The following is a 25,305-nucleotide window of genomic DNA, read 5'->3' on the forward strand; positions in this document are numbered from 1 at the left end:
TCACATCCCGTCGCCCCCCCCCCCCCCCCCGTTGTGTGCTGGGAACACTCGGCTCCCAGCACACAGCGGGAGCCAATCGGCGGGCGCGGTGCGACTCGCGCATGCGCCGTAGGGAACCGGGCAGTGAAGCCGCAGCGCTTCAGTTCCTGGTTCCCTCAGTGTGGATGGCGGGGGGAGCAGCAGGGTGACGAGCGATCGCTCGTGCTTTGCTGCGGACGGCGCTGGACTCCAGGACAGGTAAGTGTCCTTATATTAAAAGTCAGCAGCTGCAGTACTTGTAGCTGCTGGCTTTTAATATTTTTTTGGGGTGGAACATCTGCTTTAAGGACAAGTCACCCAGACTTTGACTTTTGGCTGAGACCAGAGAGGAAATTCTTTGCATACCAAAGTGCAGAGAGAAAAATCTTTTCATGTCAAAGATCGTGAAACCCTGTGTCAAGAATCGCAATGGGAAAACGATAACGATTCTTGATGATTAATCGTGCAGCTCTAGCCTAGATTATAGTCAACACATAAAACGTCTTCAGAAACGAGCGACCATGCCAAAGTGCAGAGCACCCTTTCTAGATCACCCGTTCCGTTAGAATCAATAGGCTGCGTTTTCCCCTAGTGATGGTATGACCCATACGTTTCTTTTCCTCCCATGTCCAAGTAACAGGTGCTCTTCAAAAACAAAAAAATATAGAATTAAAAATGATAAAAGTTCACTTCAAATAACCAAATCTTAATCATTATGTGCATGTGAAAGCTGAATGCAGAACTTCCTTTTCTGCTTCCAACAATAATAAAAAAAAAAAAAAGTAAAAAATTAAATTACAAAATTTACAATAAAATGCATCTTTTCGAATGTCTAAGGAATGACTTCAGAATTCCATCCAAGAAACTTCCGGCTCCTAGACTCTCAATGTTTAATTTCCTTTAAGAAAAAAAGAAAACAGGACTTCATTGAAAAAAAAAAAAATGAAAATAGTTCCAAGATTTGAAGACTCCATGTCCATGAAGAACCTTGCATAAAAAGGTCAACACCATTGACAATGCTCTTGCGACTTAAATTACGAATACTGTGCTCATAAAGGAAATGGATGATTGTAATCTATAAAATTACAGGACACTGGAGAGCGAGAGAAATTCTGAAAATCCATGGTATTTTTTTTTTTTTTGAGAAGCAATATCTAAAATTCCACAATAAGTTCCCATCTGAAAAAAAATAATAATAATCCTGGTGGCCAAGGATCATTCCGAGTTCTCAGGACCGCTATGCATGTTCTAAATTTATTGAAGTCTTACACTGTGTCCTGTCATCGCTGGTGATGTCACTGTCGTTAATAATGACAGCGTCATCGTCTCCCAGCTGCTGGCTGGTGAAATTATTCAGCTCTAGAAGTCCACTGGGTTCCACCACCACGTTGGAGCTGGAGTGACAGGCGATGGGATACTGAGGGATGGTCTGGAAATAGGAAGAGAAAAAATAAGAATAGGATTTCATATATTCAGCACACAGCCATTTTATTTTCAAGCTAAAGACTTGAGGCATGCCAAAATATTCATATGTATTGATCAGATCCATCATTCAACCCACTTCCTGTGAGCCCAAGGCGTCAAGACTCCACCCCGCGCTCTGGTATCACTTAACCACTTCAGCCCCGGACCATATTGCTGGTCAAAGACCAGAGCACTTTTTGCGATTTGGCACTGTGTTGCTTTAACGGACAATTTCGCGGTCGTGCGACGTGACTCCCAAACAAAATTACAAGTGCACTTTTTTTTAAATTAAAAAATAAGGCAACAAATTTGGCCCAATATTTTTATATATTGTGAACGATAATGTTACGCCGAGTAAAATGATACCCAACATGTCACGCTTAAAAATTGCGCCCGCTCGTGGAATGGCGTCAAACTTTTACCCTTAAAAATCTCGATAGGCGACGTTTAAAAAATTCTACAGGTTGCATTTTTTGAGCTACAGAGGAGATCTAGGACTAGAATTATTGCTCTCACTCCAACGATACCTCACTTGTGTGGTTTGAACACCATTTTTATATGCGGGTGCTACTCACGTATGCGTTCGCTTCTGTGTTTTCTTATTTATTTTTATTTTTTACACTGAAAAAAAAAAAAAAAATTATCACTTTTATTCATATTACAAGGAATGTAAACATCCCTTGTAATAGAGAAAAGCTTAAATATGAGATCTGGGGGGTCAAAAAGACCTCAGATCTCATATTTAGACTTAAAATGCAAAAAAAATAAAAAAAAAGGAAAATCTTGTCATTTGAAAAAATGACATTTAAAAAATGTTGCTTTAAGAAGCATGGGCGGGACTGACGTTTTGACGCCACTTCCGCCCTGCTATGCTATGGGGACGGGTGGGGGCCATCTTGCCCTCACTCACATCCCCGCACAGCATGTGAAAGGACCCGATTGCCTCCGCCGCTACCGACGGCTCCGGTAAGCGGCGGAGGGCGAGGGAGAGGGGGGCCCCTCTCCCGCCGCCGATAACAGTGATCTCACGGCGAATCCGCCGCGGAGACCACCGTTATCGTTTACGCTAAAGATGGATATCTCGGTTGTGGCAGCAGCTGCTGCCGTTACCGAGATATCCATCTTTAAAAAAAAAGGACGTATATCTGCGTGAGAAGGTACTTAAGTGGTTAAAGGGGTTGTAAAGGTAAACGTTTTTTCACCTTAATGCATTCAGGTGAAAAAACATCTGTGGATTAGAGGCCCCCGAACCCCCCCTTTACTTACCTGACCCCTCGAAAGCCCCGCGCCATGAACACGCAGGCTTCTCGGCCGTCTTCCAGGTCCATTCATTGTTTGATTGAAAGCAGCGCAGCCATTAACTGGCGCTGCTGTCAATCACATCCGGGGGGGGCGGGGCAGAGTGATACATGCTGTATCACGGGAACGCGCCTGCAAGAACTCAACACCATGCGAGCTCCCTCGCATGAAGGTGTTGAGTCCTTGCAGGGGGAGCAGAGACAGCCGCCGGGGGACCCCAGAAGACCAGGTTCGGGGCCACTCTGTGCAAAACAAGCTGCACAGTGGAGGTAAGTAGAACAGTTTTTTTTTTTTTACTTTACTGATCCTTTAAAAAGGAATTGTTTGCGTTATTAAATCTGTGCAGTTTCTTTTTTTTTTTGCTACAAGAATGAACTAAGTTGGTTCACCTGAATGATGATTTCAGAAGGAATTTCTTCCGTCCTTTTTGGTGGCACATTCTGGATCTGTATTATCTGGCTGGCCACAGGAACATCCACTTTCCTCGTCAGCGGGGGTGGCGGCGGCAGGGGAACAGGAAGTGCAGTAGAAGTGGTTGCTGTAATTATTGGGGCGGGGAAACATTTAGGCAGGGGAGGTACTGTAGAAGTCACTGTGCTTGGGGCAGACAGTCTTTGCACCTGGGGCGGTATAACCGCCTCGGTTAACACTGGCATGGGTTTAATAATTGGGGCCGCTTTGCTTGGGGTGTCCACGATCATAGGTTCTACGTTGGTCTCTATCTCTGCTTCCATCATCGACATCTTCAGAATGTCGGCTACAGAAGCCTTCTCCGACAGCGGCAAAGCAGGAAGGAGACTGGCCATTGCTGGTGTAAGTTTAGGCAGGCATTCGCTGACAGTTGCCTTGGATACAGTGGGGGGCTGATGTCCTTCAAAAGTGATTTTCGTGACCGCAGATCCCTGAGATACCACTGGCTGGGTCACCTGCAAGAGAGATATAAAAATATAGTAAAAGAAAAAAATACTGTAGATTTAAATTTATACACTATATATATATATATATATATATATATATATATATATATATATATATATATATATATATATATATATAAAAATTCAGTGTAGCCTCCAGAGTTCTGCTTTGCATAGTGCCTTACAGAGCTTGTTTTGATACATGCGGCCGGGGGTGGGCTTAGTAACACCACATGATTGAGCAACGGTTTTACTGCCCCCACTGCCTGCCTGAAGAGTGGCATATAGATCACAGATGTACACAAGCCACGGCAAAAAAAAAAGAGATTTTTAATACAGCTTACCTGTAAAATCTTTTTCTTGGAGTACATCACGGGACACAGAGCGGCATTCATTACTATATGGGTTATATGGAGTACCTTCAGGTGTAGACACTGGCAATCTCAAACAGGAAATGCCCCTCCCTATATAACCCCCTCCCATAGGAGGAGTACCTCAGTTTTGTAGCAAGCAGTATGCCTCCCAAAATGGTCCTCAAAAAAGAGGGGTGGGAGCTCTGTGTCCCGTGATGTACTCCAAGAAAAAGATTTTACAGGTAAGCTGTATTAAAAATCTCTTTTTCTTTATCGTACATCACGGGACACAGAGCGGCATTCATTACTATATGGGATGTCCCAAAGCAATGCTTACAATGAGGGGAGGGAGAACATCTCCAAGACAAAAGGATTTAATTTAGAGATATACTCAAATCATAATAAATCCAACTTAGTTGAGAAAAATAATTTTAAATTTTAAATTTAACTCAAAAAAGAGGAGCCCCCGGAATCCGAGGGTCTCAAACTGCAGCCTGCAGCACTGCCTGCCCAAAGGCTGTATCAGTATTCCTTCTTACGTCCAACTTGTAGAATTTTGTAAACGTGTGGACAGAAGACCAGGTTGCCGCCTTGCAAACTTGAGCCATAGAGATCTGGTGGTGTGCTGTCCAGGAGGCGCCCATGGCTCTAGTAGAATGAGCCTTTAATGATACTGGAGGAGGCAACCCTTTCAAGCCGTAGGCCTGAGTGATTAATTGCTTAATCCACCTAGAAATGGTGGACTTTGCAGCTGCCTGCCCCTTCTTGGGCCCATCCGGTAGAATGAACAGCACATCTGTTTTCCGGATCTTCTTTGTAGCTTTAAGATAGGCCTTCATGGCCCTGACAATATCCAAGGTATGCAGCAACCCTTCCTTTCTGGAAGTAGGTTTAGGGAAGAAGGATGGTAATACCAAATCCTGGTTCAAATGAAAACTGGATATGACCTTCGGTAGGAAGGATGAGGGCGGAGAACGACCCTGTCCTTATGAAAAACAAGATATGGTTCCTTACAGGATAAGGCCGCTAGCTCCGAAACTCTTCTTGCGGAAACTATGGCAACCAAAAATACTAACTTCCTTGTCAGTAGAACCAAAGGAATTTCAGCCAACGGCTCAAACGGTTGTTTCTGTAAACTTGACAGAACAAGATTTAAATCCCACGGACAAAGCGGGGATTTAACTGGAGGTCTAATACGTAAGACCCCTTGAAGGAAGGTCTTAACCAGCGAGTGGGTGGCCAGCGGCCGCTGAAACCACACTGACAGAGCAGAAATCTGTCCTTTGATTGTGCTTAATGCCAATCCTTTATCCACTCCTAGCTGGAGAAAACTTAATACTCTATCGATGGTAAATTTGCGAGAAAGCCATCGCTTGGACTCACACCAGCCTACATAGGCCTTCCAGACCCTGTAATAAATCACCCTAGAGACCGGTTTCCTGGCTCTGATTAGGGTAGAGACTACTTTCTGAGACAGACCTCTACCCCTGAGAATCAGGGATTCAGCTTCCAGGCCGTCAAATTTAGATGCCGTAAGGCAGGGTGGAGGATCGGACCTTGCGATAGCAGGTCTGGCCGTAGAGGAAGAGTCCAAGGGTCTCCCACTACCATCTTTAGGATGAGTGAGTACCATGCCCTTCTGGGCCATGCTGGAGCTACCAGGATGACTGGTATGTGTTCCACCCGGATCCTGCGCAGCAGGCGGGGTAGTAACTGGAGCGGGGGAAACGCATAAAGAAGTTTGAACTGATGCCAAGGGCAAACCAACGCATCGGTTCCGCAGGCCATCGGATCCCTTGAGCGGGATATGAACCTGTCTAGTTTCTTGTTGAGTCTCGATGCCATGATATCCACGTCCGGCACTCCCCATCTTTGGCAGAGTGCTTGAAAGACTTGTGGATGCAGAGACCATTCCCCCGGCCATAGAGTCTGGCGGCTTAAGAAGTCCGCCTGAAAGTTGTCCACTCCTGGAATGAATATTGCCGATATGCAGGGCACATGCGCCTCTGCCCATAGGAGAATCAAGCTCACCTCTCTCTGAGCGGCTTGACTCCTGGTTCCCCCTTGGTGATTTATGTATGCCACGGCCGTGGCATTGTCTGATTGAATTCTCACCGGGAACCCCTGCAATTTTGACGTCCAAGCCCTGAGGGCTAGTCGAGCAGCTCTGAGCTCCAAGATGTTGATGGGCAACTGCTTCTCTGGCTTTGCCCAAGTACCTTGGCGAGTGCAACCATCCAAAATTGCTCCCCAGCCCGTCAGGCTGGCATCTGTGGTCACTATCTTCCAAGCCACTGGGCTGAAAGACTTCCCCTTCAGTAGATTCTGAGGGTCTAACCACCAACACAGACTTTGTCGGACTCTTGATAAGAGCGGCAACGGGATATCCAAGGCCTGTGGCCTTCTGCTCCATGCTGACAGGATGGCTGCCTGTAGGATGCGAGTGCTTAGAACCAGTAGGATTAATTCCTTGATGGCTTTTACCTTCCTCAGAGGTAGGAACACTCCTTGTTGTTCTGTGTCTAATCTCATGCCGAGATATTCCAACTGCCTTGTGGGCTGGAAAGCTGACTTTTCTCGATTTAGGACCCAGCCGAACCTCTCGAGGTATTGGACCGTGAGGGCCACTGCTCGCTCCAAGCCGGGAGACGAGTGGTCTATGACTAGGAGGTCGTCCAGGTATGCTAGGATCGTGACCCCTTGGATCCTTAGCTTGGCTAGGATCGGAGCTAGGACCTTCGTGAACACCCGGGGGGCCGTAGCCAACCCGAAGGGAAGCGCCACGAATTGGAAGTGACGCGAAGCCACCATGAAGCGTAGATATCTTTGATGTGGCTGATAAATTGGAACATGAAGGTAGGCATCCTTTATGTCTATGGACGCCATGAAGTCGTCCTTCTGGAGTGTGGCAGCTGCTGACCGCACGGATTCCATCCGAAATGAGCGGATCTTTAGATATGCATTTACCATCTTTAGGTCCAAAATTGGCCTGACATCTCCATTGGATTTTGGGATGATGAATAGGTTGGAGTAGAAACCCAGCCCCTGTTCCAGGACTGGTACCTCTACTATTACTTCCTGGGAAAGTAGATGATCTAATGCCGATCTTAATGCGGCTCCCTTTTCCGGATCGTTTGGAATCCTCGACTTCTGGAAATGAGGAGGAGGAAACCTTAGGAAATCTAATTTGTAGCCTGTGGCCACGGAAGACCGTACCCACTCGTCGGGAATGCTGGCTTCCCAAATCTCTGAAAAGAGTCGCAGCCTTCCCCCCACCTTCGTGGGTGGGGGCGCCCCTTCATAAGGTTGGCTTGGGGGCTGGTTTTGCTGGTTTGCGAAACCACTGCCTTTTGCCTCTAACAGCCTGTCCTTGTGATTTGCTGTTGAAGCCGAAGTTTGCTTTTGCAGGAGGCCGTCGATACTGCTTGGCATTAGAGGGCCCCTGCACAGGGGAATACTGTCGTTTAAACGCAGGCCCCTGAACCTTCTTCTTAGTTGGCAAGAGAGTACTCTTGCCGTTTGAAATGGTCTGAATGTATTTATCTAGGTCTTCTCCGAAGAGTCGTCCTCCATGGAAGGGGAACCCTACCAGGAGCTTCTTGCATGGGGGCTCAGCCTCCCAGCTTTTTAACCATAAGAGTCTTCTCATATGGATAAGGGATAACGATAAACGTGACGCTTGCTGGATAGAATCCTTGATTGCGTCTACCGTAAAACATATGGCCTTAGGGACATCCGAAAATTCTTCTGCCTGCTGGGCAGGAATAAGTTTAAGCATCTGCTTAAATTGATCCGATAATGCTTGAGCGACCCCAATCGCAGCCACAGCTGGCTGTACTACTGCCCCTGCAGTAGTGAAGGAGTTCTTAAGTAGTGCTTCCAAGCGCTTATCAACTGGATCCTTGAACACCTGTATGTTTTCTACAGGGCATGTTAACGATTTGTTAACACATGAGATGGCTGCGTCCACTGCAGGAGTAGCCCATCTTTTGGAAAATTTTTCTTCCATAGGATATAGGACAGAGAACTTCTTAGGTGGTAAGAAGATCTTATCTGGCTTGTTCCAATCTTGGAACAAAACTCCCTCTAATAGAGGATGGATCGGAAACACAGCATTGCTTTGAGGCGCCCTCAGTGAGCCCAAAGCTGAAACCGTCGATACCTGGAGATCTGGTACTGGCAAGTTGAATGCCCTATGGACCAAGTCCGACAATCCTTGAATCCACCAGCTCTCCCTCAGGGAGACTGCCCCAGACTCCTCTGTATCCGGATCCTCGATCCCTGAACCTACTTGGTCCTTGTCCAAGAGGTCGTCCAATTCCCCTGAGGAAAGGACCTCCTCTTCTGAGGGTCCGCGCTCGGGCGACGGAGATCTATTCCGCTTACTGCCCCGCATAGCTGCGGCTATCATTTTACCCATGCTTTTCTGCATCTCTTTTAAAGAGGCGAGTAATACCTCCTCCGTGACCATCTTAGGGTTGGACTGACCCGCGTCAGCTCCAGCCCCAGATCCCGATGGCCCCAAGGCTCCCTGTGGGGAAAGCAGCGGCATAGCTTTGTCCGAGTCCTCAGACTCTCTGGGGGAATCCCCACCTCTTGTACCCTTGTTTTTTGATGCCATGGTACAATACCGAGGTACACCTGCTACTTATTGGTACCTGGGACTTATAAATAGTTAAATGCCCAAACACCTGTTTGGGGGATAAAAAAATGCTTCCTCTCCCCTAGATGACACTTTTTTTTTTTTTTTCAAAAAAAAATCTTTTTTTTTTCAAATCTAGGAAAGAAAAAACATTCTGTCCCCCTGAGTAGTATTGCAAGAAAAACTATGAGATGGAAAAGAAACAGCCTATTCCTAGGCTTGAAAACAGTCTTTCTGAAGACTGCAATATTCTTTCTGGCCACTGTGTGTCCTCGGCGCCCCGTGCTTGCCGTTCTGGTCTTTCCTCCTCAGTTCCAAAGTATTGAATGAGCTATATGGAACAAACAAGGAAGGGCCGCCCCTTCCTTAAGCCACTGACCCGCCCTTCCCCCCCAGCAATCTCAAACAGGAAATGCCCCTCCCGACAGGGGGGGGGGTGGGGTTGGGAGGAAGGGACCTCTCTGCTCCAGCAAACTGCAGCCTGCAGCCTGGAACCATGAGGAGGTCAGCGTTTTGCCTGCTTTGCAGGCCGTGAGGAGGAAGACTGAATGGAGCATCGCCTGGAGGCTTGCAGGTAAGCACAGCTCTCTGACACACACATATACTTTTATATCACACAGGCCCCACTCAATGCTTTTCCAACACTACAAGGGAGGTCACATCTTATGGGGAATAATACATATAGAGCCATCCTATCTTTATGATATGTGACTAGTTTGCCAGATGCAGTGCATAACTTTAGGCATGTCCCCTGTGACCCCCCAGAAAAAACCTGCTAAGAACCAAGTTCCGCAAGTTTTCCCCTCACTTACCTGCTCCATGCCGCAGGACTTTGCCAAGCAAGAGGCCCAATCTTCCCCCATCTCGGTGGGGATGTCTAGACCTTCAGGCCCTGGGTTCCTATGAAGGATCCACTGTCCTGGGCCCATATAGCACTCTGGCAACAGAAACATTAGGCACCCAAAGGTTTCTAAGTTCTGGGCCCAGGGTCCAGCTCTCTAAAAAGAAAAGCATTATGGGCTATACCCCAAGGGTTTGGGGTCCGGTTACTGACCACTTTAGCGCTGAGGCTTTTTTGGACAGAACCGGTTAGCTCACCTAATCCCAAGGATGTGGAGGCAAGCTAAACCATGACTAACACCTAAGACACTGGCGGAAAAACTGAGGTACTCCTCCTATGGGAGGGGGTTATATAGGGAGGGGCATTTCCTGTTTGAGATTGCCAGTGTCTACACCTGAAGGTACTCCATATAACCCATATAGTAATGAATGCCGCTCTGTGTCCCGTGATGTACGATAAAGAAAAATTGTGTGTCAGTTTCGGCGGGTGTTGTTGACTAATGCAGGTCTATGGGACCGCCGTGAAATTAAAGCGCGATAGTGCAGTCTTTAAAGGGTTAAAGTGGAATTTGCCCCCAAACCTAAAATATACTATTCGCAGCACAATCATTAGACGTAATGGTTGTATTAAGTCTCTCCCCCATCCCTTTTTATAGGCTTCCCCCACCTCCGTATTCGCTTGGTGATCTGGCCAGTAACAAGACTCCTGTATTAGCATGTCCCCACTCTGGATAAAGGAGCACAGGGGGCACCTGTGGACAGCAGCATTGTCAGTCTTGGGGGAGGGGAGTGTTAGATGTACTAGCAGATTTTTTTTTAATAAAGGAAAATTAGTAAAGACATTGCAAGACACAACATTCAAAAATCATATATAAAATATAACATTCCTACAGAGTACACACTACAAAACATTTGGAATATCCCTTGATGCACATTTCCCTCCATCCAAAAAAAAAAAGTAAAAGGGGAGGAGAAAAATGAAAAGAATATTACCTAAATGTGAAAAGGGGAAACCATTGGCACTGAGAACCTATCAAAAATACCCATTCCCTCAATCTTATCCAACCGATAAACTCACTACAAACAAAATACACACCCTCTTTATTGACCATACAAAACCATGAATACCTAAAAACTCAGAATGATTTATCAAAGCGAGATTCCAACCGCAAATTTTTTTTTTTTAAAAGTCAGCAGCTACCAACACTGTAGCTGCTGACTTTTAATAAGGACATTTACCTGTCCTAGGCGCCCACGATGATGGGCCCCCCCGACGGCGATCGCTCGGTCTTGGCGCCTCCATCCTGACTAAGAGAAACAGGCCTTACGGCTTCACTGCCCGTTTCCTACTGCGCATGTGCGACTCGCACAGCGCTTTGTCAATGGGCGGCAGCCTCCTGGGATACACACAGTTCCCAGAAGGTAGTGCGCCCCATTCACCAGAAGACACCGCGACGGAGGACGAGGAAGAAGAGGACCGCGGTGGAGGAAGAGGCAGAAGAGCTACTTCCGCATTGCAACAGCCCTTTCTGGTGAATATAAAAAAAATGATTTCTATATTTATTTTCAATTTTTGGTAATTGGGGAAAAAAAAAAAAAATCAGGGTGGAACTCCACTTTAATGAATCATTGATTAACCACTAGCCGACCAGCTGCCGTCATTATACCGAGGCAGGTCGGCTCGTTCCCACCAATGGTCATAGCTGTACGCTGGCTCTTTAAAAGCCATAACAAGTTTTTTTTTATGGACATTGCGCCGGTCCTGAGGCACTGCGGGCAGGAGTTTTTAGGTGAGATCGCAGCTTCGGCCTAGTCCTGGAATAAGGTTGGGAAATCAACAACTTGTATATACTGGATATCAGCGGCGGTGCGACCATAAAGGGCTCAGGAGCGCCAGTCATTCTATAATTACCATAGATAGATTCATCCATCTATGGTCACTGCTGACACCCCCTTATTCATGTGTCTGGCCCCTTTTCGGGCACCTGAATTACAGCGGTGGGGGTGTTTTTTGGATGCACCCAATTAGAGCCATAAGCTCTAATAAGCGCCCAAAAATTTGAGAAACGGGCGCAACGCTGTGCGTTTGCTTGTCACTCAGCTGTATGTTAGGAAAGCGAAGGAATTCGATTTCCTAATATTGAACGCCTCTCAGGTGCACCAGGTCTGTTCCCCATCACCTGATTGGCCGAAGCGACAGGTGCTGTCAGTAGCTTTGCAGTGAGTTTTTCAACGTTTTTATAATAGCTTTTCTCTTTTTTGAAAAATAAATAAATAAAATTCTCTCAATGGATCAAAAACGTAAAAAAAATGCTGGTGAGTGACTTTTTGAGCATTTATCAACGTTAGAGCATTTTTACAGCTGAAAAACATCTCTCAGAACCCACTAGTTTTTTCTTTTTTTTATTGTTTAAAAACACCACTGCCCAAAACTTCTGACAACAGCCTATATGTGAATGGACAAATAGGATAACATGGAGAGTTTAATAACTGTAGAAAAAAAAAAAAAAAAACACGTCTACAGCCAAAAACAGCAGCTGTAAAAACATCAAGTGTGCTCATGCTTTGTACCATTGCTGACAGTGTAAACAAAAAAGTTGCGGTAGGTATTGGTAAGTACTAATAAAATAGAACTTAAAAAGGGCAAGTTCACCTTTGCAGAAAAATTTGTAATGTGAACTTAAACAGGACCCCCTCCTCATCCTGCTGACCCGATCTCCCGTTCTGAGCCCTGCTATAGCCTCCTCACTGGACCAGAGCTTAGAAATCCCCCTCGGCTTAATCTCCAAAATGTCCCCCATCAGGAGGTATGTTTGAGCATTCCAATTGGTCGACGCCGTCACATGGGCAGCACCGACCAATCAGATCCCCCGTAGCCCATCCTGTCGGCGGGGAAGAAGTAGAGAGATCGCAGAGGGGATTTCTAAGCCCTGATCCGGTGAGGCGGCGATCGCTGTGTTGCAGGTCAGAGCGGGACTGGGGGGGGATTGGCCGGGTGAGGCGAGGGTCCTGTGTAAGTTCACCTTAGGTTTTTCTGTAAAAGGTGAACTTACACTTTAAATGGTATTTTTTTTATTTTTTTATTTATTATCTTTACACATTACATTAGTTTTCATTACATTTCATTTCTTTAAATTTAATTCAAGCAAAGAGTTTTGTGTTTTATTTTATTGCCAACTTGATTGATAACTTAACCCCTTAACGCCCGCCGCACAACTATTTACAACCCGCAAAATGGCACGGACAGGCAGATGGGCGTATATATACGTCCCTGCCTTCTAGCGGGTTGGGGGGTCCGATCGGGACCCCCTCCACTGTGTGCGGCCGGCGGATTCCCTCGGGGAGCGATCCGGGGCGACGGTGCGGATATTCGTTTATAGCTGCTCCCCGGAGCTGAAGAACGGGGAGAGCCGTATGTAAACACGGCTTCCCCGTGCTTCACTGTGGCGGCTGCATCGATCGAGTGATCTTTTTTATAAGGGAGACTCGATCGATGACGTCACTCCTACAGCCACACCCCCCTACAGTTGTAAACACACACTAGGTGAACCCTAACTCCTACAGCGCCCCCTGTGGTTAACTCCCAAACGGCAACTGTCATTTTCACAATAAAGAATGCAATTTAAATGCATTTTTTGCTGTGAAAATGACAATGGTCCCAAAAATGTGTCAAAATTGTCCGAAGTGTCCGTCATAATGTCGCAGTCACGAAAAAAAATCGCTGATCGCCGCCAATAGTAGTAAAAAAATAAATAAAAAAAAAAATGCAATAAAACTATCCCCTATTTTGTAAACGCTATAAATTTTGCGCAAACCAAACGATAAACGCTTATTGCGTTTTTTTTTACCAAAATAGGTAGAAGAATACGTATCGGCCTAAACTGAGGAAAAAAAAAAATTGTATATATGTTTTTGGGGGATATTTATTATAGCAAAAAAGTAAATATTGCATTTTTTTCAAAATTGTCACTCTATTTTTGTTTAGAGCGCAAAAAATAAAACCGCAGAGGTGATCAAATACCACCAAAAGAAAGCTCTATTTGTGGGGAAAAAAGGACGCCAATTTTGTTTGGGAGCCACGTCGCACGACCGCGCAATTGTCTGTTAAAGCGACGCAGTGCCGAATCGCAAAACCTGGCCTGGGCATTTAGCTGCCTAAAGGTCCGGGGCTTTAGTGGTTAATGTTCATGGGTTGTAAATCCTTAAAAAAAAAAAAAAGTTTGTGATCGTTATTCTAAGCAAAAAATAAATTGTTCTAATTTTATCTAGAATCGTGCCTACACATTCAATGCGTCCCAGTCTGTCTTTTCTTCTTTTTTTTTTTTTAACACTTGAAAAATCTTTATTTTCATTAGGACAATGTGCATTCTGCACATTGTCCTAATGAAAATTAAGATGTTTTAAGTGTAAAAAAAAAAAAAAAAAAAAAGAAAAGACAGACTGGGACGCATTGATTGTGTAGGCATATGCAAAAACGCTGAAATTGTAATATGAACAAGCCCCCCCAATTAGGCCCGGGGTGACTGGTCTCCTCAACAAGAAGCACTGGAATGCACGCAGTGTACAGGTAAGGCTTTCAGGATTGATTGCTCAAGATTGGAGGGGCAAAGCTCCGAAAAGAACTTTCACGATCAGCAAACAATTCTGTTATTGCAGAATATGACATTTACGTCCAAAGATTGTTTAAAACAAGTGATGCATAGAAAAAAAAGCAAAGTATTATTCAAAGACATGTAGAAGATTAAAATATGAACACCCTGGACGTACACGGCAGAATGTTACCTGACTGCTCATCTGTTTTTCAGATGCGACAGGCAGCTGCACTGGAGTCTGGGACAGCGGAGACTGCATGTAGATCTTCTGCTGGCCCGGGACCTGCTGGAGCTTTGGCAGCTGCTGGGTGGTTTTCACAGCCAGGACCTGCACCACCGTCTGTTGCGGCTGAGACACCAGCGAAGGGATGTGCCTTTCCTTGACCAGCATGTGGCGCTGTGCATGCTGCTGGACCTGTTCCTGTTGGGCGGGCGTCAATCTCTGCCTGAAGGACAGCTGGGCCGTTTGCTGGATTTTGTGCTGGAAAGCCTCTGACTGTAGCTGAATGATCTGCTTCTGCTTGGTCTGCAGGGACTGAACAGTCTTCACCTGGAGGTGCGCCCCCTCCTGGTGCAGGTGAATCTGTTTATGGTGCTTTTGGGCCAAGGCGGATCTATAGAAGAGGCCGGTCTGCGGGTCTAAGGTGTCCATCTCTTCCACTTCACCCTCCTCAGTCACAGTCTCCTCTATTCTTTTGAAAGCCGCGTGGCTGCTTAACGCCTGTAGGACATAGGAATAAAAGAGTTGTTGGAACGCATGCCCAGACCAAGAACTAGACCAGCCTTCACTCCAATACTGAAAGTATGCATAGCTAAAACTAGCACTGTCTACAAATATCATCATGGGCTTGTACAACAGACTAAAGAACACAAGAAAAAAAAATAGAGTAGCAAAGAATCCTCTCTGTAAATAATATATGAAAAAAAAAAAAAGGGATTCCCCTATAGCAAATGTTCTTCATTTTACAAGTCTGGTTACTGCCAGCTATGGACAACTGATTAGTTACCCTCCTTCTAGCCCTGGTGTCGCTTTAAAAAAGGTTCAGATGCCAGGGAGCAGGAAAGATCAGCCAAACGTGTGACCACTTCGACTGGCTGTTACAGAGAGCAAGAGCGAAAGAGAAAGAGAGAAAGAGTGAGAAGCAAGCCAAGTACCCGCTTCAGGAACCCTTCCCCCCAAAAAATTCCAAATGTGGCAGTGGAGAGGGGGGTGATGCAAACAAGTGGAACTTCCTCTTTTGGGTGAAGTTCCGCTTTAATACAGAGAATGCATTAAAGCGGGGGTTTACCCAAAATATATTTTTTAACATGACATTCAGCCGAGTTGTCAGAATGACAATCGGCTGTTTTTTTTTCAGTGCAGCACATACCGTATTTTCACCGCCGCTTCCGGGTATGTAATCTGCGGGACTGGGCGTTTCTAAGTGATTGACATCCTTCCGACCGGCGCATACAGCGCGTCACGAGTTGCCGAAAGAAGCCGGACTGCGAGTCGGCTCTATACGGCGCCTGCTCACCGACTTTCGGCAACTAGTGACGCGCTGTATGCGCCGGTCGGAAAGATGTCAATTACTTAGAAAACGCCCAGTCCTGCAGATTACATACCCGGAAGCGGCAGTGAAAATACGGTATGTGCTGCACTGAAAAAAAAAACAAAAAAAACAGCCGATTGTCATTCTGACAACTCGGCTGAATGTCATGTTAAAAACATTTTTTTTTGGGTGAACCCCCACTTTAAGGTAAACAACCTTCTGCCTTTAGAACCACTTCCCGAAGTTGGGTCTCCTGCGCGAATCGCCGTATATGTACAGCCACTCCTTTAAGAGCCATAGCAGGCGCTGCACGAGATCCAGAACAGGGATTTGTGTGTGTAAACATACAAATCCCTGTTCTGTCAAGGGAGAGGAGACAGATCGTTTGTTCCTAGTAAGTTGGAACAGCAATCTGGCGCCTCCTCTAGTCAGTCACATCCCTTCACAGTTAGAAACACCTCCCTAGGGAACACTTAACCCCTTGATCACCCCCTAGTGTAAACCCCTTCCTTGCCAATGACATTTATACAGTTATCAGTGCATGTTTATAGCACTGATCGCTGTATAAAAAGTCAGTGGTCCCAAAAAAGTGTCAATGGGAGGCTGATCTGTCCGCTGCATTGATAAAAATCACTGATCGCTGCCATTAGTAGTAAAAAATAAAAATGCTATAAATCTATTCCCTATTTTTTTTAGACGCTATAACTTTTGCGCAAACCAATCAAACGCTTATTGCAATTTTTTTTTACCAAAAATATGTATCGGCCTAAACTAAGGATAGATAGATAGAGGAGATTATATACATATATATATATATATATATATATATATATATATATATATATATATATATATATATATATATAGTTTTTTTTTTTTTTTAAATTGTCGCTCTATATTTGTTTCTAGGGGAAAAAAAAGGCAAATTTTGTTTGGGATCAACGTCGCACAACCGCGCAATTGCCAGTTAAAGTGACGCAGTGCAGCATCACAAAAAATGGCCTGGTCAGTAAAGGGGCTGTAAAGGTTTGAATATTTTTTTATTTTTTTTAAATAACAAACATGCCATACTTGCCTCCATTGTGCAGCTTGTTTTGCACAGAGTGGCCCCGAACTGCGTTTTCTGGGGTCCCACGGCGGCTGTCTCGGCTCCTCCCTGCTTTTGATAAGCCCCTCTGGGAAGCGCCCTCCCAAGGGGGTTACCTTGTGGGCGCGCTTGAGTCCTGTATATGGCGTCCCTAGCCACAGAGTACAGGACTCGCCCCCCCCCCCCCCCCCCATCATAGGATGCATTAAGGTGAAAAAACATGAACTTCCGGGGGTGAAGTGATAAAGGAGCTTACAATCCAGGATTTACATCTCACACAAATAATGGAACTAATTTAGACAGAAGCTGATTACACACCAGCATGTCTTTGGGGTACAAGAAGCAAACCAATCAAATGCAGGAAGAACATGCAAATGCCATGCAGATGGTGTCCTTACTGGGATTCGAACCAGGGATCACTAAGCCACTTTGCTAAAATGGGATCTGCAGCTATTTATAAGAAAACAGAGCCTGATCAGGTAATTATATTGAAAAACAGGCCCTGCAACTTAGTAGTCAATTTAATAAAGAGGCCTACAGAGCCATCTACAACACAGGTGTCAAACACAAGGCCCGCGGGCCGAATCCGGCCCTCCAGACCATTTCATGTGGTCCGCGCACCTCTCCTGCAGCTGCAGGAGAGCTCCAGCCCTCCTCTGTTGCTCCTCCAGACCCCTACTTTCTGCTTTCAAGCAATACATCCAGCTTCTTCCCAGCTGCATCATAAGGAAAGGGGGTGCACTGTGATGTAAGGGAGAGTGGGGGACTCAACTTTTTGACATCTAATGTAAAGGGGAGGGGATGCGCTGGACATCTAATCTTACAGATACAACCGGCCCTTTTGAGGGCAATCATAATGCTGATGCGGCCCACGATGAAATTGAGTTTGACACCCCTGATCTACAACCATCTACAGGTAGGAATCCGGTAAGGATTGGCAATAAATCAGAAAAAAAACCCAACCAATATGTACAGATCACCTGAAAGGGAGGGGAGGGGGGGGTTCTCTCAAGGATTTCACTTTAAAAAGAAGAAGAAGAAAAAAGGCACCAGTATGATCCGCCCTGTTGTGCGAGTACATACCTGCTGCATGAGGTGAGTGATGGCCCCGCTGGAGGATGTGGGGATGGATTTTACCACAACAGACGCCTGTGCTGCACTCTGGGACTGGGTGACGTGCTGCAGCACAGTACGTGAGGACTGCGAGCTCTGAAGCTGGTGGTGCTGAGACGGGTGACTGACCTGAAGGATAGAGCTGAGTGGGACATCCCTGGAGCTCACTGTGGTGGTGGAAGCCATGGGCCTAGTTTTACCTGCAAGCGAGAATTGAAAAAGAGGCAACAAATCAGAGAACACAGAGAAATAGAATAAAACCAGGCTATATTACATATTTATTTATAATAACTGGTAGTTCAATAGCACGGTCAATTTACACAACGCTTCAAAGAGCTTACAATCTAAGGTCTCCGACTCACATTCATATACTCGGGCCAATTTAGACAGGAACCAATTAACCTACCAGCATGTCTTTGGAGCGTGGGAGGAAACTGGGAGTACCCGGAGGCAACCCACAGAGGGAGAACATTTAAACTCCAGGCAGATAGTGCAGTGGTTGGGATTCGAACTGATGACCCTAGTGCTGCCAGGAGGAAGTGCCAACCACTTAGCTGCTATACATAAAGAAATCAGAAACACTACGAATACCTTCCAATCTCCATAGACCCAAACTCCTATACCAGGCATGGTGAACTTCGGCACCCCAGACCTACATTTCCCATGATGCTCATGCACTCTGCAGTGTAGTTGAGCATCATGGGAAATGTAGTTCCAAAAACATCTGGGGTGCCAAGGTTCCCCATCACTGCCCTATACCTTTAGCTGCCAGTTATTTGATAGGCAGAAAACAAACCCAACTTAATATAAATACATAAATCTGAGGCTCCACTTTCTTTCACATCCTACAAAAACGTATAAAATTATATCAAATACATATTCCTTTCACACAGAACAACCTACTATATGCAAAATAAAATCAGATGATATCTTCAGTCCAAATTCCACCGATTAGACGCAAATAAAAAATGTAATATATTGCAGCTTAGCAATCAGATGTGGTGACTGCATTTTTCTTTGTTACGCTTATTTCAGTTTTCACCCGGTGATCTGGCCAGTAACACCTTCTGTTTTAAAGTGCCTCCACTCTGGATTGAGGACCAACGTGGGCCCCCCTTGTTATTCTGAGCGTTAGATGTACTAGAAGATTTAGATAGAATTAAATCCAAACTCCAGCTAACACTTTTTTTTATTACTTTTGGGATAAATGGCATATGTAACGGTATGGCCCGTGGGACCCAGAGGCTCTTAATGGATGCAGGGTACTCCTGGTTCAGCTTCACCCATGACTCTTGTGTCTAGAGTCATCCCATGTCCACTAGGGGCATAGGATGACTGAGAAATGATATCTTGAATTACATGAGATGGGCAGCAATGATAATTCACAATGTATTTCAGGATATCTTGAAATATTACAGGTGGTTAATTCTGAACCCAACAGGTCAATAATAGAGCGATTCATTCACTGTGAGGACACATACTGTTAAGGTGTTAATTAAGTCTGGCTCCTTAGAGATTTCATTGTGTGATGCTAATTAACACTGTATTGTGTAAAAGTACTATTGATGATAATATGAGTTGTGAGTTAGCACACTCTAAAAGGTGAGACGTCTGACTTATGTTTACTAAAGGAATGTGTATTGTGTAGCAGGTAAGAATAGCTTATCGCGGAGTCAGAATGTCTGTCTAACATGTGGATTGAGGGGGACTAGTTAGTACCCATTGTATGATGTTGTAGGTGGAGTGTGTCATTGTCCCTTTGATTACTGCAGCATGCTTTTTGGTTGCTAACTGTATAAAAAGCCTGAGTTTTACCATTAAAACTATTCGTTTGGAACCAGAGAACAGAGCTGTGTGTCTCGTTTGACTGGGGAATTCTTATGGGTCCTGTCTGCTGGATTGTGGGGTGTCGGAAGCTGTCTTGGGTTGGTGGAATGGAATATCGTAACGGCGTTAACCCCTGACCGTTACAGTATATATAAATAAAATTTGGTTTTGTGGACATGACCAGGTCAAACAATACTAATAGCACTGAGATCCCAAATTTTCTAAAATTTGCAACATGAGAGAGGATACTTGACTTTTTAGGTGCTTAATTGAATAACACAAATCTGTCCGTGGACCGACACATCTTCAGTACTCCAGTGTTTGTCTCACTGCCTTGTACAACTTGAAGGTATGAAGTCATATGTATAGGAACTATTGCGTGCTCGATGGGTGCAGTATTGCTCTTATTTCCGGTACAGTGGATATAAAAAGTCTGAACACCCCTGTTATAATCTCAGGTTTCTGTGATGTAAATAAAATCAGACAAATAAATAATTTCAGAACTTTTTCCACCTTTAGGCCCCTTTCACATGTGCGGACCGTATGTCCGCTTTTTCATCCATCCGTTTGCGGATTAAAAAGGGACATACATTGGTCCCTTTGCGATTGCGGGTGTCAGCGGATGTTTATCGTCCGCCTCCGCAAAGATTCGATTTTGCAGATGGAAGAAAACCCTATTTTCCCTTCCGTCTGCGGAACGGATGAACACGGACACACGGTCCGTGTTCATACGATCCCCCCATAGGGGAGAGCGGAGAAAAGACAGGGCGGTCCCTGAGCAGTGTGCGGAGACCACCCTGTCATCCGACGGCTCAGCGGGGATCAACGGAGCGATCCCTGCTGAGCTTACGGAGCACACGGAGGCGGATCATTACTGATCCGCCCTGTGTGAAAGGGGCCTTAATGTGACCTATAAATTGTACAACTCAATTAAAAAAACCTGAAATCTTTTAAAGGGGGGGCAGGAAGTAAAAATAAAAATAAAATAATGTGGTTGCATAAGTGTGAACACCCTCTACAAACTGGGGATGTAGCTGTGTTCAGAATTAAGCAGTCACATTCAAACTCATGTTAAATAGGAGTTAGTACACACCTGCCATCATTTAAAGTGCCTCAGATTAACCCCAAATAAAAGTTGAGCTGTTCTAGGTGGTCTTTCCTGACATTTTCTTAGTCGCATCCTACAGCAAAAGCCATGGTCCGCAGAGAGCTTCCAAATCAGAGGGATCTCAATGATACCTTTTACCAGTCAGGAGAAGGGTACAAAAGAATTTCCAAGGCATTAGATAGACCATGGAACACAGTGAAGAAAATATGGCACATCAGTGACATTACCAAGAACTGGACGTCCCTCCAAAATTGATGAAGACGAGAAGAAAACTGGTCAGGGAGGCCACCAAGAGGCCTACAGAAACATTGAAGGAACTGCAGGAATATCTGGCAAGTACTGGCTGTGTGGTACATGACAATCTCCCGAATTCTTAATATGTCTGGGCTATGGGGCAGAGTGGCAAGATAGAAGCATTTTCTTAAGAAAAACATCCAAGCCCGGATAAAATAAAGTCTCCCAAAAGCATGTGGGAAAATGTGTTCTGGTCTGATGAAACCAAGGTTGAACTTTTTGGCGACAATTCCAAAAGAGGTTTGATGCAAAAACATCACCGCACATCACCAAAAAACACCATACCCACCATGAAGCATGGTGGTGGCAGCATCATGCGTTGGGGTCGTTTTGCTTTAGCTGGAACAGGGGCCCTAGTCAAGGTAGAGGGAATTATGAACAGTTCCAAATACCAGTCAATATTGGCACAAAACCTTCAAGGTTTCTGCTAGAAAGCTGAACATGAAGAGGAACTTCATCTTTCAGCATGACAACGACACAAAGCATACATCCAAATCAACCAAGGAGTGGCTTCACCAGAAGATTCAAGTTTTGGAATGGCCCAGCCAGAGCCCAGACCTGAATCCCATTGAAAATCTTTGGGGTGATCTTAAGAGAGCTGTGCACAGGAGATGCCCTCACAATCTGACAGATTTGGAGTGTTTTTGCAAAGAAGAAGAGTGGGCAAATATTGCCAAGTCAGGATGTGCCATGCCAATAGACTCATACCCAAGAAGACTGAGTGCTGTAATAAAATCAAATGGTGCTTCAACAAAGTATAAAGCCTCGTACACACGATCAGTCCATCCGATGAGAACGGTCTGAAGGACCGTTGTCATAGGTTAACCGATGAAGCTGACTGATGGTCCGTCGTGCGTACACACCATCGTTTAAAAAAAAAACGATCGTGTCAGAACGCGGTGACGTAAAACACAACGACGTGCTGAAAAAAATGCTTCCAAGCATGTGTCGACTTGATTCTGAGCATGCGTGGATTTTTAACCGATGAATGTGCCTACTAACGATCGTTTTTTTTCCCATCGGTTAGGAATCCATAGGTTAAATTTAAAGCAAGTTGGCTTTTTTTTAACCTATGGTTAAATAACCTATGGGGCCCACACACGATCAGTTTGGACTGATGACAACGGTCCATCAGACCGTTGTCCTCTGGTTAACCTATCGTGTGTAAAAGGCCTTAGTGTAAGGGTGTGCACACTTATGCAACAAGATTATTTTTTATTTTCTTTTATTTTTACTTCCCTCCACCTAAAAGATTTCAATTTATTCTTCAAATGAGTTGTACAGTTTATAGGTCACATTAAAGGTGAAAAAAAAGTTCTGAAATGATTGATCTTGGTCTAATTTTTTTACATCACAGAAACCTGACATTTTAACAGGAGGGTGTGTAGACTTTATATCCACTGTATATGTTAACCACTTAAGGACCCTCCACTGTATATATACGTCCTCTTTTTAAACATGGATATCTTAGTAACGGCAGCAGCTGCTGCCACAACTGAGATATCCATGTTTTCAGCGGGCGGCCGTGTAAACGATAACGGCGGTCTCCGCGAGATCGCCGTTATCGGTGGCGGGAGAGGGGCCCCCCCCCTCCCGCCGCTTTTCCGCGCCCTCCGCCGATTACCGGAGCCGTCGGTAGCGGCGGAGGAGATCCGATGCTGCCGCCTGGAGAGTGAGGACTTGAGTGAGGGCAAGATGGCCCCCACCCGTCCTCATAGCTCTGCTGGGCGGAAGTGACGTCAAAACGTCAGTCCCGCCCAGCCTCTTAAAGAGACAATTTTTTTTCTGTCATTTTTTTAAATGACAAATTTTCCTTTTTTTTTTTGCATTTAAGCCTAAATATGAGATCTGAGGTCTTTTTGACCCCAGATCTCATATTTAAGAGGACCTGTCATGCTTTTTTCTATTACAAGGGATGTTTACATTCCTTGTAATAGGAATAAAAGTGATCATTTTTTTTTTTTTTTATATTTTAGTGTAAAAAATAATAAAATCAATAAAATTAAATAAGAAAACAAAAAAAAATTTTTTTAAAGCGCCCCGTCCTGACGAGCTCGCGCGCAGAAGCGAACGTATACGCGAGTATTGCCCGCATATAAAAACGGTGTCCAAATCACACAAGTGAGGTATCGCCGCGATCGTTAGAGCGAGAGCAATAATTATAGCCCTAGAGCTACTCTGTAGCTCAAAAAATGCAACTTATAGAATTTTTTAAACGTCGCCTATCTAGATTTTTAAGGGTAAAAGTTTGACGCCATGCCACGAGCGGGCGCAATTTTAAAGCGTGACATGTTGGGTATCATTTTACTCGGCGTAACATTATCTTTCACAATATATAAAAAAATTGGGCCAAATTTATTGTTGTCTTATTTTTTAATTCAAAAAAGTGAATTTTTTCCAAAAAAAGTGCGCTTGTAAGACTGCTGCGCAAATACGGTGTGACAAAAAGTATTGCGATGACCGCCATTTTATTCTCTAGGGTGTTAGAAAAAAAAAATATATAATGTTTGGGGGTTTTAAGTAATTTTCTAGCAGAAAAAACTGTTTTAGTCTTGCAAACACCAAATCTGAAAAACACCTGAGGTCTTTAAGTGGTTAAGGAGTGTGTAAAAAATATGTATATACTGTACAACGATTGGCCCCGATTTAATTTGTGTTTATTCAGCAGTAAGTCCATCATTATTTTCCTTGAAGAAGTTTAACTGGTGAGACACGTCGAAACTATAAAGTGGTAAAAGATAATGTTCCCCGTATTTGAGGAATGGCCAATATATGGTTGTACAAATAGGCCCAGATTCACAGAGAGCGGGCGCACATTACGCCGCCGTAGAGTAACCAATGTACGCTACGCCAATACAGTGGAGAGAGGCAAGCAATGAATTCAGCAAGCCAGTGCTCCCAACGCTGCGCCAGCATGGCGTGGGATTCGAAGGCGTAGGTGGAAGTGGGCGTGACCCCATGCAAATGATGGTCCGAGCGACAGACAGATACGTATCACGTACTGCGCATGCGCCATTTGATTGGACAGGCGATCGCCTGGGACCTGTCACGTGTCCCAGGCGATCGCCTACAGGGAAGGGCTGCCAAAAGGCAATTAGAGTATTCGCCTTTGCAGCCCCTCGGCGGAAGGAGGAGTGGGACAGGAAGTCCCCTTCTCCTGAAGCACCCACTCCTCCCCCCCCCAAAAAAAATGACATGTCAAATGTGGCATGTAAGGGGGGCGAGGAGTGGATTATGCGGAAGTTCCAATTTTGGGTGGAATTCCGCTTTAATTACCGTTACTATTGTATGTTACGACGCTTTGGGCCCCTTTTCTTTCCTCGCATTCATTGCACTTGATATTCCTCAATAAACAAAAAAACTTTGTGGAAAAGAAAAATCTCTTCTGGCAATTATCTTCAACGCTTGACAAACGCTTGCCAAGGTCGAAGAAGCCCGCTGGAGCGTGAAGATAGGCAAAATCTTATCACAACAGCATCTTCCACAACCCCCTTGACTTAATGAGCATTAACATATGTGGTATTAGGTGGCCCCTACTTAAAGGGGTTGTAAATCCTCCTGTTTTTTCACCTTAATGCATCCTATGCATTATGTTAAATAACTGTCAGTTACCAGCCCCCGTGTTTTACTGACCAGAGCTCTGGAATGTCCCACGCCGAGGACGCGAAAGTCTCTCTGCCCGGGTTCTTGGCTCTTGATTGGATAGATTTATAGCAGCTCAGCCATTGGCTCCCTCTGCCATCAAATGATGCAGGAGCCGAGGGTGGTGCCAAGTCCTGCATTCAGCGGCTAAGGGCTTCTCCTAGGGGGTTATCTGATGTCGGGAGAAGTCGCGAGCGCTGCCGAGGGACCCCAGAAGACGAGGATCGGGGCCACTCGATGCAAAACGAGCTGCACAGTGGAGGCAAGTATAACAGGTTTGTTATTTTTTATTAAATGTGAACCTTTAGTATCCCTTTAAAGTGGCGTAACACCCAAAACTAGAAGCTGTGCTCATCTGAACACCCCCACGGTTCCACATTTGGCACTTTTCGGGGGGGGGCGGTGATGTCCCTCTGTTTGGCCCCCCCCTTTCTCGGCAGCTGGTCCAGTTGAAAAAAATAAAAACTCAGCAGGGAACCGAACATCGGCTGGGGTGCCAACATTGCGGGAGATAAGTCGCAGGAACTCTTTAAGGGTATTTTTTTTTTTTAAACCTGTAGGTGGGCTTCAATAGCAT

At 45.1% G+C, this 25,305-nt stretch overlaps 1 protein-coding gene across 13 annotated transcripts in view; it reads right to left on the reverse strand.

Annotated features, from left to right (window-relative positions):
* Positions 1-703: 703 nt before the first annotated feature.
* EMSY (EMSY transcriptional repressor, BRCA2 interacting) overlaps positions 704-25,305 on the reverse strand; it is a 110,466-nt gene continuing 85,864 nt past the window's right edge. For 9 of the 13 annotated variants that reach the window (XM_040340012.1, XM_040340008.1, XM_040340003.1 and 6 more), the window contains 4 exons: positions 17,828-18,057; positions 14,301-14,846; positions 3,171-3,707; positions 704-1,447 (listed from right to left, as the gene is read on the reverse strand). In XM_040340012.1, coding sequence (XP_040195946.1) covers positions 1,256-1,447; positions 3,171-3,707; positions 14,301-14,846; positions 17,828-18,057 — 1,505 coding nt within the window. In that variant the 3' untranslated portion in view covers positions 704-1,255. The remainder of the gene's footprint in view (positions 1,448-3,170; positions 3,708-14,300; positions 14,847-17,827; positions 18,058-25,305) is intronic. The other 4 variants (XM_040340015.1, XM_040340004.1, XM_040340014.1 and 1 more) reach the window with 2 other exon arrangements.

The sequence above is a fragment of the Rana temporaria genome, chromosome 2 (assembly GCF_905171775.1).
Source record: "Rana temporaria chromosome 2, aRanTem1.1, whole genome shotgun sequence".
Classification (NCBI taxonomy): domain Eukaryota; kingdom Metazoa; phylum Chordata; class Amphibia; order Anura; family Ranidae; genus Rana; species Rana temporaria.